At 41.8% G+C, this 20,203-nt stretch overlaps 2 protein-coding genes across 2 annotated transcripts; both read left to right on the top strand.

The window, feature by feature from the left end:
• The first annotated feature begins 326 nt into the window (after window positions 1–326).
• On the top strand, window positions 327–1,792 carry LOC128712171 (actin-like protein 6B). Its single transcript, XM_053807066.1, has 4 exons — window positions 327–537; window positions 595–728; window positions 788–1,009; window positions 1,079–1,792. Exons 1-4 carry the CDS (start codon window positions 327–329, stop codon window positions 1,790–1,792), a joined length of 1,281 nt encoding a protein of 426 aa, XP_053663041.1.
• A 4,930-nt stretch (window positions 1,793–6,722) lies between these two features.
• On the top strand, window positions 6,723–7,033 carry LOC128712465 (uncharacterized). The gene is made up of 2 exons (XM_053807357.1): window positions 6,723–6,928; window positions 7,030–7,033. Exons 1-2 carry the CDS (start codon window positions 6,723–6,725, stop codon window positions 7,031–7,033), a joined length of 210 nt encoding a protein of 69 aa, XP_053663332.1.
• Window positions 7,034–20,203: the final 13,170 nt, after the last annotated feature.

Here is a 20,203-nt window from a genome sequence, read left to right as displayed (position 1 = left end):
ATCGTAGTAATTTGTTGTTTCTCATAAATAGAGCGTGTTATAATACAAACTAAATTGAACAAAGTTGATAATAGATGAAGAAATAACGAAGGAATTAAATGTTTGTTATTTTACATTTTTATAGCAACAATTCCGCGCAAGCCATAAAATACGCGGGTGTCAACCCAGCTGTCACTTCGGTTGTCAAGTCGGCTTCCCTGCTGTCAAAACGAAAAGTGACGCCGGGAATTGTTTGCGTTTTGTTGATGTCCCTAATTTTGTCGTGATTTTATATTGCAAACTCTGCTAGGTTTAAAAGGTTACACTGTGCAAATTACAACGGAACGATGAGTGGCAGTGGTATGCTGTACGGTGGCGATGAAATCGGTGCGCTCGTCTTTGACCCTGGTCATCATTCGTTGCGTGTAGGATACGCGCAGGATGACACACCGAAAGCCGACATCCCTTCCGTTGTCGGCGTTGGTCCGGCAGATCCGGTAATGAATTCGGATCTGGAGACGAAGGCGGACAACAACATAGGGAGCAGTACGCATCGATGCATCGAAAAAGTCCTCTGGATGAAATCAATACCTTAAAAGCATGTTTTCTTTGTAGCCAATAAATATTACGTCGACACAACACACATCAATGTCGCACGGCCAAACATGGAAATTCAATCGTATATGAAGGATGGAATGATTGAAAATTGGGATCTGTTCGAGAAGGTCATTGACTACGTTTACGCCAAGGTAACAACTACACACCAATCCAACTAAAGCTGCAAATTAACAGACCGATCGTTCTGTAGGTTGTACAATCGGAATCGATGTACCATCCGGTACTATTTTCAGAATCTGCCTGGAACGTGCGCAATAATCGTGAGCGCCTAACCGAGCTGATGCTAGAGAAGTACAACGTTCCGGCATTCTTTCTCGTGAAAAATGCAGTTTTGGCGGCGTTTGCAAATGGTCGTGCTACCGCATTGGTAGTCGATAGTGGTGCAACACATACCTCGGCCGTTCCGGTTCATGTGCGTTTGTTTAAATGTTAAACGGTATCTTCTGTAAGGTTCAAATATCTTTGTTTTTGTTTCACTTAGGAAGGATATGTTCTGAGCCAAGCGGTAGTCAAATCGCCCCTCGGCGGCGATTACCTTTCCCTCCAGTGCCGCCATTATCTCGAAAGTCAAAACATCGACCTCACACCAACGTACGCGATCGCATCGAAGGACGTCATTAAGGAGCGCGATACGGCTCGGTTTACTCCGAAGGAATTACCCGAAAAGCTGACCGCTTCATGGCAACAGTACATGCTCAAGGGATTGCTGCAGGACTTTCAAATGTCCGCGGTGCAGGTACTGGAAACACCGTACGATGAGCGCACGGCCGCTGCAATACCCGCCGTACATTACGAATTCCCGAACGGCTACCATCAGGATTTCGGTCCGGAACGGTTCAAGCTAGCGGAAAGTCTGTTCGATCACAACATGCTGGGTGCTGGCCAGCTGGCTTCGGCAAGTGTGGGCATGTGCGATGCGGACGTTCGTTTGTCGTTATATGGTTCAGTGGTGGTAACCGGTGGCAATTCTTTGCTGCCTGGGTTTGCCGAACGACTCAACCGAGACCTGCAGCATCGAGCACCCTCGAACACACGGTTGAAGATGATTTCGGCAAATGGTTCAGTCGAGCGAAGGTTCGGTGCATGGATTGGAGGTTCGATTCTCGGTAGCATCGGTACATTCCAGCAGATGTGGATCTCCTCGCAGGAGTACGAAGAATCGGGCAAAAGTCAGGTCGAGCGCAAGTGTCCCTAGGCGCTCAGAGAGGCAAAGGAGCCGTAAACGTGTGAATTTTCTTTTATTTTAAACAAACATATTGTGTAATCCACGCATTTCAACTTCCTCGATGTGACAAGCTGCAAAATAATAACATTGCCAGTATGGTAGAGCATGACCTCGAACGCTAAAGTTGTTTCTTGTTCAATTGTTCCAATCGTTTGCCTCACAAAGATTTCCATCTGATAGCATCGTGCACTTCTCGCTGAACAGTGTAAGATGTACAACATTTAAAGCAAGAAGTATACAAACTAATACATCACATTCTTGAAATAGCAGAGTAGCAGGGACGAGCAGAGAGAATGTAATCGCGTTTAACAGCAACTGTGATACGATTTGATTGGATGCTTGATAATCGATCCCACGAGTGGCACTCGTCATCCACCTCTAATCACTTCACCCACTCGAGCGGCGTGTGAAGAAACATTGGCCGGTTGCGGGTTATTGCGCATCTGACCAGGGAAATCTATCCGTCGTTGGAAGTTAAAATTGTTTGCACTTTTTACACCCGGCACTTAATGAAATCGTAGCATCTTAGAGCGATCGATCGGTTTGTAGATACTTTTATAGGGGTCATACGATCAGCCTGTGGCGTCTGTGAGCAAATGTAGGAATGGGTATTCAGGTTTGCTTCGAACTGGTTAGAACTGGTGGTTTATGGACGAGTAATCATCTTTTCGCGTGGAGCTCCTGCTGTACCGGTCTGTAAGACAAGGCTGTTGAATTCTATTACTATTGGAGATGCTCGGAATGATTACGGCGTACTATTTCTATGAGGCACTAACGATACTGTACAGCACTTTACATTTGTGTTCCTTGGACATTCCCAATATTCTTCAGATTTACATACGGAACTCAATAGAACCTAGGAAAATCCAGCTTAAATCAAACATTCGAAAGGAAACTATTTAAAAATCCCATTTCTACTAGCTTTGATCTTTTGTGAACTCTGGTACAAGAAAGCATGATCTCCACTGAAGTGAACTGCATATTTTTCATATCAATTAGAACTCATTTTGATTGGGTAAATGGTTCCAATTCAAAAACGGATGCGCACATCTAGAACTCTAGGCTTTGGACTAGAACAACCGGTGCTCTAAAAAGACACCCCAAAACCAGAAGTCTGTTACGCTTCTGATAATTTTCCAAACTGCAAGGGTAACATTTTCGACATTAACGAGTTTTGGAAATTTTCCATAGCGGACACAGGTAGTTAGGCCACCATGCTGCAGTACAAGCGACACCCGAAAAGAAGTCATTATTCTTTTTTACCAAAGAGAAAGATACAGCAAAAGGGAATTTGGTAAAGGGTCCACTTTGTGTGTTATTCTTGTGTGCTCTTGAGGAATTTTCCATCACCTATTTGCTGAGTGTTTTTCCAATGTTTGGCTTTTTTTCATTATCTCTGCTTATATAAAAAAATATTTTCATTTAATTTTAAAGTATGGTTACTTTCATTACCTTAAACTATTGCAGTTCGTGTTTTGTAAACTTTTAACTTGAAATCAACAATAGCACAAATCTTTCTCTTGTCCGAATTTTGATGTCCACTAGTGTATGAATAGCTTGTTTGTTTGTTTTCCATCCTGCTCGCTCCACGGTGGGTGCGTCTATCTCAGCAAACACACAACCACTTCTTCGCTAATGCATTTACAGTGAGGGAGGGATAATTTCGCACAGTGAGCATCGTTTTTTTGTGGAAAACTATTTTTCAAGAAAACAGAAGATTTCACCAAATGATTTAAAATTCTATCACTGGACGAGTAAAGTGTAATCCTACGAATAATTTACTTTTAATCAAATTCATTTCTTTCATTCAAAAGTTAAGCCTTCTTTGGTACAAACTACTGCTCAACGCACTGTATGTATTTCCCACAGTATAAAGGGCCCCGTCCAGTGCACTGGTGGAAGCTTTTCAATTCCAGTTTTGCTCTCGCACTGTTCCGAAACACAACACGCTCGCACTTCACGCTTTGCTGGGTACGTTTACTCCGACGGTCGTCAGTTTTAAAGTGTGCAAAAAAAATTATAACCCCGAAAAAGTTTTGCTACGAAACAAACAAGCAGCAATTCGTGTACGTTGTGTGAAACAAAAGTGACGGTGACTCCAGAATAAAGGTGGGTTTTATTCAACAGTCGCAACCAGTGGTGGTGTAAATTTAATTAAAAGTTGTGCCCTGAGCTGGTGGGCTACGCATGAAGATGAAGCGGTAACGCTTGTGCAGAAATGGACGCGTGTAGGTTTTTTTTATTGTTTGTTGTGTAAAGTACGTACAAAAAATCTGTCAAAAGTCATCAAAAATCTGAAATGCTTTTCGGAACTGTCGATTAGAAAATTCCACACCCCATATTGCGGACTCTTCGGGTAGGGTATGATAAGGCAATTGTCTCGTTCCGGTGAAAAGTGTCCATGTTTTCTTCAAACCGTTTGCCAAATATTGAATGGTGCTGATTATGATGATGATGATGGGTGGAGAAGAATGTTGCTATGTTGCTTATGAGATTATGGTAAAACACAACATGGAAACCATCGTATGATCAGAACGGCACCACCACCAGCATCAGTGTAGTAGGCCGTGTGCCAAAAATAGCTCATAAAAGAGATAATAAATGTGCCGACTGGTTCTCCCCATCATCAACCAATTCTTGCCGCTTTGCCGGCATGCTACGGCCAAAGCAAATGTGTTATGGCTTTGTTTTGGGGGTTGCAATTTTAGTGGATTAGCAGAAAACAATTACGCATTTCGTGATGTGGAGTTCAAGTGGAAATAAACCACGTCGCAAGCAAAAAAAAAATCCACAAAGAAGCGAATGAAGTGATAAATTCTTCGAAGATAAAAGGAATGCGCAAGAAAACCAGAGACAGCGAATGTTTTTGTTTTGATTCGTAAGATAAATACCCACACAAACATACGCACATGCAGGGCTGCTTCAGTGTTCGAAAGATGGAATGAATAATTATTTCACAAAAGTACGCATTTTTTATCATTTTTTCTAGTTAATTTGTAATGTGTGATATGGTTTGTTGTTTAAAGCAATACCTTTATTTAGCTTACTAACGCTCAGTTTGTATGCACAAAATTTCACATAACTTATGCTTTGTCGAGCCCTGGTTTATCCCCAATCCAAATAGGATTTTAAATTGTACGGTTTCGCATTTAAACCTGTTTTTTAATACTTTCGTTTTTTGTTCCTCTTGTAGGTGTTCCGTGGTGTCTGTTATCGCATTGTCTGGAAACAAAAACTTGAACCGAAAGTCTTAGAAAATAATCGGCAATTTTGTGATCTTATCTCTGATCTTATCGGCTATTTGGTGGAGCTTGGCAACCTCAAATGAGTTTATTATCACAAAGCCCATAAATAACTCCTCACTCACGTCTATCTTATTATCCTAAGAGCGGATAACTGTTGGTAAAGCTATTTTCAATGAAGGGCAGCGCAAAGTGAACGACTTGACGCCATTTGAGCGATTTGTCTCAACGAACGCCATTGAACACACGGTATATAACTGACCGGAAGAAGGATGAGAACTGGCAGCATGTATGTCTCTGGCCGTACACTGCCAACCCCCGTCCACTTCACCCAGTTGAACAGGGTCACCGTGAAAACCACCCGTTCGCGTCTGTGTTCGGACGCGCTGTACTTTGTACCCCGTTTCGATCGCAGCAAACGTTGCAGCGAAACTATAAAATGAGCCACTTCGACTTTGCCCACTTTGATGCGTGTGAGTGGGACGTTTTCATTGACTAGCCTGTCCGCTTCTTGGTTACGAAAGGGCACAGCTTAGAGCCGGCGTTGAGTGGTAAGGTTGGATAGCTGTAGAAGAGTGTTAAGAGTAGGGTTTTTATTTCAACAGCAAACAGATTGACCTTCCCGTGCTTCGTACTAGAAGGTACCGAAATTTGTAAAGTGCTTTTTACTGTACAATTTCACTCAAAGGGTGTAAAGATTCTTGCAACTGCTAAATTGAATTACCAAACGGAAATGTTGAAAATTCGTAATCTAATATATTTCATTTAAAGAATTATGGCACACTGATTTCTATAACAAAAAATCAAAAGAAAGGTTGATAATGTACCAATTCGGTCCTTCAAATTGCCTTAATTCAATCTAACCAATCATCATAGCTGTCTAAAGCATGAAGAAAAGTTCGAGAATTGGAGGAGCGTCACTATCGAAATCGATTGACCCGCATTGTACTGCAGTATGTTGTGTGGCCTTGGTAACAGTCCATTTCGAACCATGTTTGGTGGTTTGGTTTACCCCCAACAAGAAGTTAGCGGGGTGAAGATCGCACAAAGCGACACAAATAAATGGCATTCGGTGCCCCAACTCCCACCGTACCAGCGTCGCGCAATAGACCGGCGCTGATAAGACCTGTTCGGGCCTCCAAAATTGAATTATCAAACACAACACAACGGGCTTCCACGAACCATCCCCACCATACGAACCGGGGCCGGCGCGTCTTCACACAATAATGCGTTTCTTTGCTCTTATTTGCAGATTGTTTTGCTGAAGCTGTCTCCCAGTGTGCGTGTGTTTCTTTTTGCTGCTTCCCAGTGCGGACAACACACACGGAACACACTTGATAAACAAGAAGATTCTGTGCACCCCGCTTGGATTTGTCGATCATACCCGGAAAGTGGTACCACAGTAGCATATTGCTGCGTCCCATCTGAAGAGAGCTTAAACCTGAACTACACAAAGGACTGTCATCAGGCCTATCAGCCAGCGAACGAGAGGAGAATAGTTCAGTATTGGTCGTTTTATTGTTATTGCGTCGGAAATAGTCGTACAGTTGTTTGAGTGACCGTCTCGTTGGCACCACGCAACCAAATTCGAGCCTACACGCCTGAGTTCGCCAGAAGAACATCATCACACACGTCACATTATTCAACACTGGTTGACCATGGACAACTTGCGAAATCTGTTCGGCCAAGTGTCTGCCATGACGTCAATGAAACCATCAACGGCGAGCCCCTCGTTTTCGGCGACGTCGTCTTCGGCGGGTGGTAGCGGTGGGCCCGGCAGCCGATCCGGTTCTGTTGGCGGAGGAGTCAATGGGACCATGAGAACTCATAAAGCGGCCGATCGGGATAGTTACTACTACATCATGTAAGTAGCCAGTTTTATGAGAATGTGCAGTAAGGGGATTACGAATGGATGTAAAGCGCGCAACGGATCTAAAGTTAGTTCTTGTGTGCCGGTTTTTGTAGTTGATGAGACTACGTTTCCGTTAAAGTATTGGTATTAGACCAATCAATGAATTATGACTTCTAGGAGTCCTTGTAAAATAAATCTTTGTTAATAGCAAACTGGATTGATTAATTTGCAATATTGCCAATTCTCCTTGCAACATATTTTTTGAATGGATTTTTCATCTTCACTCACGTTTTTTTATATGCAACGTGATTTGTATTAGAAGAGTCATTCAGTGAAGAGTCATTTAAATCATTTGTCGAGTTTCGAATGTTTCATAAAACTTAAAGAATTAATAATCTGTGGAGATCCGTATGAATCTTTAAATTAATCCAAACATTTGAAAGAGTATTGGAAGTGGTTAAGGATAAGGGTGTAAACCGTTTATAGTTTCGCTGTCAGCTGTGGAAGGTTTCGTCAGTTTGTTCATTGAAAGGAATTACAAACTTTCAATGATTTTTTTGTTATAATACAGTGCAAGAGTCCATGTTTGGTTTAATGATACATTTATATTCATGAATGTCAATTAGATTCACCCATCCCACGAAGTGGTGAGCTTCTGTAATGCGCCTAACGGTATGCAATCCGCATTGCTCTCTGTTCAAACTCAACACGATGTGGGTTTTGTGGTGAATTTCGTACAGTTGTAAAACGTGATTTTAAATTTCCCTTATTGCTTGCGCCAGACTCAAAAAGAGTTGAGTAATTTATTTATACATATTTGTGTTTTCGTTTGACTGATCATGAACGAGTATCCTGTGCATCTATATCCGGCAACATTGATTGTACAGGGTAAAGATTTTGGACTTGATGTAAATATTAAAAATTATAAGGTGTACATTAAAAAAAAAAATCATAACAAAGCGTTTATCTAACAAACAACAAAACAATCCAAAGAAAACAAGTTGCGTTTTTCCTCGTCCATCCATTTAACTCGGATGGAACGTGTAGTTCTTTAATGATTAATTAGTTCACCGGTACATCACACCGCATACTACTAGCAATGGCATGTTTTTCCCTTAATTCAAGACACGCTCCCGACTCACGTCTTTATCGCGCCCCAACATGCATTTGTACTTGTCTCCCTCCACAACAATTACAATGTTTTCATCTACATGCCCGGAGACCTTCAACTCTTACCGGTTTACCTTCAACCGGTGGGCCCGGTACTGAATCTCTGTTGAGTGATGTGCTGTTTTTTTTGCTTTGCATTTAAGAGCCTTCCTTTGTGGATGAAGTAATCAGCTTGACATGCGTTAGATGTCGATCGTTAACTATGAGCTTGATGGAGATAGATTAAAGAGCTGGGCTGGTTCTAAAAATAAGATTGATTTGACTTTACTTGTCGATTCTTCTCTTTGCTTCGTTTTATTGATATTAAATATAACACAAACCTGTTTCTCACATCACATTGGATGTGAGTGAATTATAATTGATTAATATCTATTCTACAACTTAGAGAAAAAAGAGCGCTCGCCTAAGATTGTTTGTAAACAACAAAAGGAAACATATAAATGGGAGTAAAAGCAACCGAGAATAATAGAAAAATCACGAAAGATAGCGATAAAAGAAATGGCAGATAGAGAGGAGAAAAATCCAAACGAAACCACTACATATGAACGTGGTAAAGGCATACAACAAGAAGCAAAACAAACATGGTCAGCGTGCGATCGTACGCGTAGCGATCGTTGCTTCCAAGTTGCGTTCTTCTCGTTTTGCTCGGAACCATGTAGAGAACCAGTTCTCGTCCTCATCATACGCGTCACGGTGTGCGTAATACTGGCGATCATATCGGCGGACAGCAACCTTTTTTGCGTTGTGCTGGGCTGGCACACAACTCACAAATTCCCCACCGCTGCGGGCACACGGAAAGGCTTAGTCGATGGTATGGTGATGCAGGTTAGGTTCAGTTGTTTCGCGACACTGGCCACGAGCAGCACGCGGCCTAGCCGAGCCCACGCTCTACCAACCAAACAGACTTACAGTCCCTAGTCGTCAGTGGGAAGTGTGGTGTAATCGAATCGAACTCCATTCACGGTGGACGGTGGTTTTATGTCAGAGCTCGCAAGCTACTAGGCAGCTCGAGTGTTACGATTGGTTTGAAATCAATGTATGCGGTCGTTTGCTCATAGGAAACGTTAGTGGGAAGCGATCGATTGGAACTCCATCATCAATATCAAACGATCAGTGCAGGGAGATAAGAGAGCTGCGTGCGTTGCTCGGTGCAGTGGTGATCGCGTTAATCGTCTGAGCGTGAGAAGAACGCAACACAATTGCGATCCGGTTGCATTGGCTCATCCTCAGTGAAGAAGAAGCTTCATTGCGGCTAAATATCTCATGTTCAACTTCCAGAAGTACGTATTTGAAGATGCTCTAAAGTGTTTGAAATAGTGCAACAGTTTCTTAGACTAAATTGAGACAAAAAGACCCCCACTACTTCTGGATGGTGGTTAGATGACTTTCCCGAAAGACGATCGGTTTCTGCTTGTGTACCGGTTGGCTGCATTGAATGGGCCACGTCGAAACGACTACTGAAGTTATATCATCGTCACTGGCATTTGGATAGAATCAGTTCCGTGAAAAAGCTTGTGGAAGATAACAGTTTGGCTAAGGCTGGCGAAGAAGTAATGCTCCCTTTCGAAACGAAAGGGAGTGGTATAAAATGTTGGGAAACTTACTAATTTACCACAACGGCTGGCTGTCCTTTTCATTAGAAAGGACGAATATGTATCGATTGGTCTGTGAATGGAAGGGTGGCCATAAATATTGTACGTTGTTCATATTCACAAGCCGACAAAGTTATTGGGGGTACCGGTGGAGTTGTATTCCGATGTGTCCCACGAGGGTCATGTGGTAACAATTAAGAATTTTAATAATTCAACACCGCCGGGTGCGTTACAAGCTGGGTTACAGCGGTAAAGTTACATATGTGAACGTCATTCTCGAATGCCATTGGGATCCCTTTCACCGAGTTACTGCTACCAGCCATGTGAATATCCCCAAGCAGTAGATATCTGGAATGAATAAGTCCCGTAAGAAAAGTGTATTTCCAAAGGCTTCGACAATCGACTGGTGACGACTTGGAAAGTTCACAGATAATTTAAAAATATTAAAAAATACCTTTTCTAAAAGGTATGAAAAGTTGTGTTATTCACGTTTGTTAATTTTGGTCGGAAGAGAAAACAAACCTGTGTTCCGTGTACTAAAGCTGACTGTCGACCAAGAAGACAGCAAAAATGGAACAGAAATAGAAAGGTGGTTTTTCGACATAGTATGTGCGAATGAAATTCGCTAACACCGAAAACCGTTGCTCTCCGATATTTCGCGTTGGTCGAATTCAGTATATGTATACAGTTATGTCAGGGATCGGCAGACTGTTAACTGAAGAAAATTAAAATTGTTTACCATTTCGGGAAATTTAGCGAAAAATGTTCAATTTTTAACAATAGTGGCCAAAATGATAAAATGATCAATATTAACCTTCAATTAAGTAATTACATCTTGTTAGAGTTGTTCCTGTTTGAGATCTTGTTCATTAATTCCTAATTTTGTGCTCTTGTTGCTGGTTAAGAGACTATTTGTCCAAAGGTATTATACGATAGCTTTATATTTATATTATTTGAGCTAATAATAATACATTTTTAATAATTATAATTATTACTACTTTTTAATAATTATACATTATACATGTTAGAAACAGTGGAAGTATCGTTGTGTTATATTATGGCCAGACCAGCCAGTTTCTCAATGTTCCGCCTTGGTATCTTCGAAGCTGTTATGAGTTTATGCTGTAAATTTTATAAACTCAACTGACTTTGCCTACCACTGCATTATACGAACAGGTTTTCGTCATCTGTGTCTCCCGATTCCGTAAAGATTTCGACCATTTGGCGCTATTATTGTTGTAATTTACTATGCGGATGCGTTCGCGCGCCGTACCGGATCAACCGTAGCGTTATATACTTTCCGTTTTATTGTATTGGCACGTTCGGCAAGAGGGTTTCTGTGTTGCTTTCGGTACAATCATCGGGAAATAATGTTATGAATAATGTGCGGAAATTCCACCCCGAAAAAAGCCAAACCAAACTGATGTCATTTGATTTCAAATCTCCCACAGAACTCGTCAAACTAGCTTCCTGCTGTGGCCATCAAAAATAAAATCGGGGGAAGTCCTCCAAGGTGATTCGTGCTGAATGCTGTTTCTTGGTCGTGAATGCGTGACGCAGATTAGCTGTTCTCCGCGAGACGGCAGCATTAGGCAATGGGTGTAAAGGCTTATAGTTCTTAAGCTTGAGCGCACACCTTCCTTCATGGTAGTTACGGTTCAATGACTGTAGAACAAGTCTAGCATAACTAACCAACTGTTGTGATGGGTTTTGTTTGTGGTTCACTTCAAGCTTTAATGGAATGTAGCCAACGTTTAGTTTTCGGGTTGATCGTCTGAGAGGATCATTGATAGCCACAAGGATACCATTGATATTTCTCATGTTTTTCCTCTGTTTTATTAGCGGACTGCTTTTTGTGAATTATTTGGAGGATTTTTAGGGACATTGAAACTGAGCTGACGTAGCAGCAATAAAAGCTTTAATTGCGTGGCGCCTCATTTTCATAAGTTGGTCAAGTTTCTCAAGCGGCATACCGTCGTTACCACCGCCACCGTTGTTCAGACAGTAATCGACGATTGGTGAAGGTCGCATAATGAGTGACCACTGCGTATGAATGGCACGCGGGAGCCTACGCGTAGAGATGTTGTTTTTTTGATATTTAATGTGGTGGTGCTGCGTGCAATCGTGTCGCTTCCCCTCAGCATCCGCACGTTATGTGAGGGGGGGGGTCGCGTCAGGTCAGGGTAAGCAATGGTCGAGCTGCGTAACTATTGGATCCATGAAAGACCGTGGCAAGCAGACGCGATGATTAATCAAATGCGCACACAAACATCTCGAAACGGAGCCCGAGTGAACGGGTGGACCGTGTTACATGTTTTGCACCAACACCCCAACCAACGAAATCATGATAGAAAGCACCTAAACTGCTGTCAGTTGTGGTCCATTTAGATGTACGTGCGAAAACACGCACTGTTTCTCAGGCAGGGAAACGTGCACGTTAAATCCATCATAACGCGGGTGATAGCGATGGTTCACCCGAACGAAGATGTTCCGTCCGATAAATTGCTGTCCCGCCAACTTGCGGTGGGGAGTGGGAATTTTTGGAGGATAAGTGTCCCAGAGCGACACCGGATAGCCGGGTCACTGTGAATGACAGCACGTACAAAATCCAGAATGCCGGGCGACGGGAATTGATGACTTTTCCATTTTTCATGTCTGTTCGCTTCGGGGCCATAGGAAAAGCTCTCCCTAATTCTATGGTTGGTTTGTGGCCCAAGAGTGGTTTGTGAAAAGTGAGCTGTAGCAAGCAGGCATGAAGATGATAGAATACCGAGTTCATTCACGCAAGCTACCTTTTCTTAGCAGTAGATGACATTTTACGGATGTGTCAGCACAAGGTGTGCTTATCCTTATCACTTGAAGTTCTCTTCCTTCCAGAAGTGTGAGGCCATCTTAAGAATCCTCTTACGGTATTGATTTCGAAGTGTGGTGTGTCTTTGAAGGATCTTTCTCGCAGGGCGATGGAAATTCGCTTTATGCAAAAGGAAGAATTTTTATGTATGTGGGTAGGGATGTTTTTTAAGGCAAAGATATTAAATATCCGTCAGACACGATTACATTGGACTGTTTTGGGTGAAAATATTGCCTAGCTACATGTGTATGGTATTATCTTTAACAAAAATACACTAGGTGTGTATTTTTTACTCTATTCTACGTGCAATTCATGAAGATAAAGATGCTAATATGTAAGAAAAGATCATATCTCTACCATGTTTACTTGAAGTTTTTTAGAGTGGTTCCAATTAAAATTTGCAGTTAAGCATTTTCACTCTCGGCGCGGTGATACGTGTTAGTGAATTAATTAAAAACTTTAATTTCCATAAACATTTTACTCCTCCCATTATCATGTGCTGATTTTGCTGTTTTTCTAATCCTGTCGTTTCCTTCTCTCACTCTTTCTCTTTCCTTTCTTATCTTTCAACTTACAGGTGGCGTTCCTAGTTTCGTAAAGAGGAACGGTTTAAACTCTACTTCCTGACAAGTCTCGCTTCAACGACACAGCTACTTGAAAGTGCCGAGATATTAACCTTTCTACGTACACATCTATTCGCCACACCTACACATAAACATACCGTTCGTGCAAATCGGCTGCGCCTTTCGCTGGAAGAACGTACACCGGGCGGGCGACCGGATCAAAGTGAACTGCTGAACAATATAATGTCACTATCGCTGCTAGGTGCCAACACGGTCTGGATGATGGCAATCTGGGCCGGTTTGCTGCTCGTTTTCAGCCCGGTCCTGTTCGTGGTGAGCGTATGTCTGCCGGAGTTGCCCTTATTGCTCATTAGACGGCTGCATTACATCCCGTTCGATTCCGTTTGATCGCCAATGGCTCCGGGGGGAGGAGAGAAAAAGGTGCAGGCACAAAGGTTTAGCAGTAGGCAGCAAGGTTAATAGCACGCATGGATAGATTAGGGGACATGAGTAGCTTCTTCGATCCTGTTTGGTAGGTATGTGGGCGGCTAGCTTTGTATCGGCTTCGGTCTGATCGGTGCCTTGTGCGGAAGTGCGAGAAAGGAAACCAGGGACACACACACACTTCTCAGAGACTGCTTATTTATTCTAGTGAGACAATACAAAGACAGATAAATTAATTTATCGGTAAGAAGAAGGACAAAAGGGCAGGATTGAAGTGATAGCTAAGAATAGGTTGGATAACACGCGTCATGCTTGAGACGCACGAAAAAGTGCCTATGCAATTCTCCTGTGTTTATGTGCGTTGGACCGTACGTACCTGTCGTCCCCGGAGGCCATTAGCGTAATTAAACTTAATTTTGCTGTACGCTACAGGCTCATTACTGGTACATCTGCATTCTCAACGTAATAACATCGTCGTAATAATGTAATCTACTGCTGGACGAGGCTGGCTGATATTTTCATCCTGCAATATCCTCATTCTTAAAAGACACACCAGAATTAATCCGTCGCATATACGATGAGCAAGCGTTGGCAATGCACAAGCGAGTCCTATCCAGTGAGCGTTCGGCACTGTATTTCAAGGCTGATGAATTTTTCTACATTAGAAAGCGCAAAGCAACAGAACGGCGAAGCGCCTCCATCACAACGCTTCAATATTGGAACGAGTGCCTTAAATGAAAGAAAGATTGAAAGTTTGATTTATACCCCGCGAAGAACGATGATGATATTTTGACACCAATTTTTGTACATTCTTATACCTAAGTATTATATACACATGTGAGCGCATTGAATAAAGCGACAATTTTTACACCTTTTAATTGCTTTCCATACCGATTGTTCACACCGTTTGTTAGATGCTTAGTTTTATCTTCAAACACACTGGAACTGAACGCTCAATGATGCCCGTGCTTCACCTTGGCTGGGTGATGGCCTCTTTCGGCAGCAGCAAACAGCGAAGTAGCCATCGATTGTAATCGAATCCATGGTTACCCCATTGAAGGAAAATTTTCCATCAGGTTACCCTACGAACGGCGACCGGTCGCTATTTACCTGCAATAAACAGAAATCGAGCTACCCTTCAATGAGGTGTGTGTGCGTGCGTGTATGTGCACTTGGCTAAAGTGAGAGAGCAATATACAGCGGTTGATTGAAGTAGAGAAGTTTCTTAAACTACTGAGAAGTTGGTACCGCTTGGAGCACTTGAAAGTTTTTCCGAGGCCCAAAACTAAAGCGTAAAATAATTAAAGCCAAGCGAAAGCAGAAAACGACGTAGCTATACGTGGCAGTGTTAAAAAAGCGATCGAAATCCGGTTATCTAAATTTATCCTACGGGGCAATCGTCGAACAAATTGTAATCATTGTGCCTCGAGTAAGCGAGTGGTTGAAAAAGGAAAAAAAAAACAACTAACGGTTGCTGTGATCTGATTAGTGTTGTTGATCGTATTTTTAAGCGCCTGGTAGATAGGCAATCCGGTGTATCAATACGAACCGTCATCGAGCGTGCCTTCTAGGGGTTTGTTGGAAATTCCCAGACCCCCGCTCCGCGTTTTCGTCGTTTCGTTCTGTCTAGATCGGTTGTTCAGCACGGAAGTTTAACGCTAATTTGCAAACAAAACAACGAAAAACAAATTCGGCATTTTTCAAAACAACTGCCAACCGTGCCTGTTGGGGTGGCGAATGTGCTATATAAATTTCATTTATTTCGATCGCCCATTTTTCGCGCTCCGTCGCGAATCGATAGTGTAACGTAGTAGGCGAGCGTGTTAGTATTTTAGCTGTCACGGATAGGATTACGGCAGAAGCCTTGAGGCAAATTTGGCATACCCGACCTGGCCAGAACGAAGCAACCGAGGGTGGAAGTGGTCCAGTTGACGGGTTGATTAATTAGCCAACCGGTATCAACCGCCAACGACGTGAAAACCAGGGGCACCCCGGTCCTTCAACCCGCTGTTTCTGATAATTCACAAAAGGCCCGAGAGACAGGGAGGAATCATACGGCAGAAGCGACCAACACCAACGAAACTCCACAACGATGCCGCTCAAGCGACGTAACACGGTACGTGCAATCGGTGTTTGTAAATTTTTGTCGTGTAGGAATAGTTTTGTGGTGGAAAACTGTTTTGTTCTTTTCTCTAAACTGTACTTTGTATATTTTTAGCAAAACCCGGGTAATGTAAACAAAAAGGGGTTATAAATGTGAAGTGTTGGGTGGAGTAAGACACTCACCAGGAAAATGATGGACCAGCAGTAATGTAACTGAGCCGTGTTCCACCAGATCAGAAAAGGCTGAGTTATGGGGCTTTTTTAAGTTGTACAATAATCCGTTGAACCAAGCCGCGTGGTGTCGCATGATTCCAGGACATTACCGTATTGATTAGCCTGCTGCTCAGCAATTGACGGGGGGAGATGGATGGGTTTCCCTCTTTTTTTTGTTTGGTGACTTCCTTTCCAATTTCCACTTTTTTCGGGCCTAATGACGTCGTTGAACTTTCGGATTTCCGTTGGCGACATTTCGCGACGCCACTTCATAAACTGGGCCAGATGCTTTTTCTTCATGGTATAAACGCTTATGTAATGGAGCGTGACGGCTGGGATTCGTGGGCTTTTTTTTGTTATCTGTCTGGAAGTTTTTGGTTTCCGGCTGATTTGGTGTACACGGTTGGAAGCAGTCTTGCCAGCTGACGGAAGACGTACAGTGTATGTTTTACCCGGATGTCGGTGGAAACTTCATTCTGACTGCGGGCTGTTTTGCGTCTGGTCCAATGATGATAAGCGGCGTGGAATACAGCGCGAGGAACACGCGGAGACTGTTACATATTGCTTGATCCTATAAGGTACCGGGAAAAGTTTTCCCCGTCGCATGGAATGTCAGCGAGAGTTTTGGGTGTTGCAGTTATTACACGAGGAAATGACTAGTGCACACAATTAAGCACCAATTGTCGTAAAGCTCCGGTTTTAATTATTTGACTAACGTTAGTAGGAAATATAATAGGGAATTATAATAATTTGATGAAGGTGTGCCATTGGAATTCTTAATTTTAATGAAGTTGATTAAATTTTCCCATAAATTTGATGGTGTAATACTTGTCATTGCATTAGTTTTTACTTTGCTAAATTGTTATGTGCTTAATCGATTGTAAAATTAAGCTATCAAAAACCTTTTTTAACTATGCTTTTTGACGACAGCTGATAGCTCGTAATGTACGATTAAAGTCAGGGGACAGCAAAGGCTGGCTTAAGCTAGGTTAACGACTCAACAGAAACATATGAAACGAGAATGGATTGATGGAGATTCGCATTACACGGTAGAAAAAAAATTTAAGGTCGAGTGCTAATTCTTCAAAATTTCTACTTTACTTTTCAATTTTTTGTAGTATATTTTGAACTTTGATTAAATTCAGATTTGAAGAGATACGAGAATAGAATAGATAAGAGAATTGAAGAGAAAAACAGAGATTTAATAACAGAAAACTTAAGATGTAATAATTTAAATACATCATGTTTATTAGTAGTTCAAGTGATCTAACCTATTAATAATAGCTTAACTTTACTTATATGCTTACACCGAAGTAATTTAGAATGAGTTAATCAAATAATTCGATGGAGTATGCAACTAGTACCCTTCTGTGTATTATAAATTATATTCTACGTTTACGCATACCATTTCCAAAAATCCCCTTTTTGCTGGGTTTCATTTATTACTCAAATTTCGCAATGCAATTTAAAATTATGATAACTAAACGTTCGCCCTAAGACACGTACAGGCACAAACTTTAACTTTATTGGGCAGTATAATTTTCCCGTTTTAATTAAAGTTGCATGCTACAGCCGCGTCCACCATCCAGCAGTGCCGTGCGCATTGATAGTTGCATGCTACTAAACGCCACGTGTCTATCTTTGCGAAACAAGTTTTGATTTGCAGCGCAACCCTCGGTTCGGCGGAAGACAATCAATTTAGCCTTTTTATTCAACTGAAGCCGCTTTGAATGAAACTTACCGAATGGCTACGAAAAGCCAATCACGTAGTTCGCTTCGTTCGGTTGGATTTATAAATCACTGCATGATGAACTATTTTTGAGTGTAGAAAGAAAAAAAAACTAATAATTCCCTCCCACACACACACACACAGACACAGTCCTATGAAAACACACAGGCATAGTCCGTTTCCCTTTGCGAGTGGAGGCGGAGTGTTTGGGGGTGCTCCATGTTGCTGTTGCCTGCAGAAACATCAAGGTTGACGGAAAATGAAAGCTTTTCCGCACCACCTTCCATTGTGTATCCCCCTTTACCTTGTTTGTAGGCGAACCATGGATGATCCTGTCCCATTTCAGTCGGTTGTTTGGCAAATTGTAAACAAAAGTTTTTTTTTATTCCTGCCAAAAAAAAAAAAACAGGGTGAAATAGTTGCTTGCGCCTCCGTGCGTCCGTTTTGGTGGGCGAGTGAGAAGGAACGATTTTCTTCTCCCAAAAACCACCCACAAACTGGCCTTCTAACCCGCGCATCGCGCCAAAAAAAAAGCCTAGCCCGATTCGTTTGGTGCTTGTGCAACAAGGTACGCCCGATTTTAGTGTCCGGAGTCACCCTTGGCGGGCTGGGTGGAAGTGAGTGGGGTGCGATAGGGGACGGTGACGGGCGGCCGCGGGACGACGACGGTGATCGTAGATTAGTTTTCATATTTTTTCCAGTCCAGTTCTGCTATCTGTGGTGAAACGATCGGGCTTTTAAAAGTTTTTGCCCGTTTCGGTCCCGGTGCTTCCGCTGGTTCCGTGGCAGTGTGGCTGTCCGTACGGTGTGGATAGTTTGTATGAAACATTAAACATTAACTTGCTTGATTGTTGGAAACTTCGTGCCGTTCGTCGTGTGTTTACTTTTGCTTTCTTGTATCAGATTTGCAGGAGTATAGTAACTGAGCAAACAAAAAAAAAAAACAGGTGGTGTATAAAAGTTATCTGCTGTGGTTTAGATACTTCGTGGTTTGGTGTTGGTTGAAGGGAATCAAAAGGTAAATCCGAACGGTTGAATATGTTTGTGAGAATTTGTGTGAGATTGCATATTTAACATAATGTAACAAGCAACGATTTAGTGTGTAGGAAGGTGCTCTTTCTGAATTTTTGTTATCGAATGAATTATGGACCCCAACTCGGAGGCATCTTACATAAATTCTACTCATTGGAACTGCATCAGCAATATGGAAATGTGTACGCTATGCAAATCGAACTACCTTTACCGTACATGGCATTACTTCCGTGTTGATTAATTAACATATTTTTACCATTAATGTTTACTCCTTCTGGCCCTTTTTGCTGACTTTTCGGCGTAGCGTGTGGTGCAGCAGTTGAACTGTTGTTTTTTTGTGAGCGTAGATGTATAATGAATCCAACAACGATTCGACAAACTTTATGGACATTCTTGTTTAAATGTGTTTGATACGATATTGATCGAGGAATGGATATATTTTTTTTTTTTCACAGTGAATAATATTTATCAACTACCATCGTGTCACCGGTCAACCCGCATTGATTGGTTACATTGGTGCTTTAATGAACATTTCTTCTGAACCAGCATGGGTTGTTCATTAGTATGAAATGCACTTTGTGGGTAATTTCATTTCAAACACAAAAATTTAAAGTTTTCCTACAAGAAAAACTTGTTGTAAAAGTGGACACATATTTCAGTCGCACTATAAACATTGTGCATTAGCTGACAAGATTGTGCTGGTTTCATTGGATATTAGTAGCTCGTAGTAAATAACCCCAATTTGATCCCACCATATGCGAAGTTTATAATTTTTAAATGATAGTTGGGATATAGTGTTGGGTAAATCTGGTTCAGATTGATGTATCTGAATGCATCTTTGAGCTGAATGATTAAATTTGAATATTTTTTCCAAAGAATCATGAGTCGTCCATGATTTATAACCTGCATTTATGTGCTTGTCCGTCATGTTTATGTCAGCACATCACTAAAGATTCATACGAATGGCTCATCCCAATACATTTATTTCAAGCACAACACTATTGGGATGCGAAGTATTGCTAGTTCACAATATACTTCAGTAAGCGTTCTTCTTTTCCTAATGACAACATAATTTTCCTGTATTGGTCCAATTTTTCCTGTATTTCCTTTTCCTTTCCTGTATTTTTCCTTTTCCAATATTGGTCCTGTCGTATTATTATACAAGATCCATTTGGTTTCACCTGCAATATAGCAGATTATTGATCCCGGAAATTTAGCTGAGCCTTCGACATGGAACTAGTGCAATGGGAAACAGTGGAAGAGTTATCAACCCTTGCAGAATTATTAGTTGCAATGTTGACCTCAATTACTTTGTCTTCAAACTTTTTTGGTGGTCGTACGGCACGTTCTTCGTACTTCAAAGTGAAAATTGCCCTTGTGAATCTTATGAATTGTGCTGTCAGTGTCCTGCATTAAAAGCTCCACCATTCCACAATGTCTATCGGTTGAAGATGGCCGTTTTGGAAGCAAATGTAGCAACCATTACTCACTCACATTCTACTTGAGTCATAGTGGTTTGTATACTGTTAGTCATAATTTTATTGTTTATTGAAAAATTGAAATGTGACCTATTTTTCCTTAGTCCATTCG

This window comes from Anopheles marshallii, chromosome 3, assembly GCF_943734725.1.
Source record: "Anopheles marshallii chromosome 3, idAnoMarsDA_429_01, whole genome shotgun sequence".
NCBI lineage: Eukaryota > Metazoa > Arthropoda > Insecta > Diptera > Culicidae > Anopheles > Anopheles marshallii.
The sequence above is the reverse complement of the archived record's forward strand: the minus strand, read 5'-3'. Positions and strand labels throughout refer to the sequence as shown.

What these genes read in the sequence shown, in the direction of transcription:
- LOC128712171 (XM_053807066.1), top strand. Translation starts at nt 327, where the DNA reads ATGAGTGGCAGTGGTATGCTGTACGGTGGCGATGAAATCGGTGCGCTC. An exon ending in TTGACTACGTTTACGCCAAG is followed by an intron (nt 729 to 787) that starts GTAACAACTACA and finishes ATCGTTCTGTAG; the next exon opens with GTTGTACAATCGGAATCGAT. An exon ending in CCTCGGCCGTTCCGGTTCAT is followed by an intron (nt 1,010 to 1,078) that starts GTGCGTTTGTTT and finishes TGTTTCACTTAG; the next exon opens with GAAGGATATGTTCTGAGCCA.
- LOC128712465 (XM_053807357.1), top strand. Translation starts at nt 6,723, where the DNA reads ATGGACAACTTGCGAAATCTGTTCGGCCAAGTGTCTGCCATGACGTCA.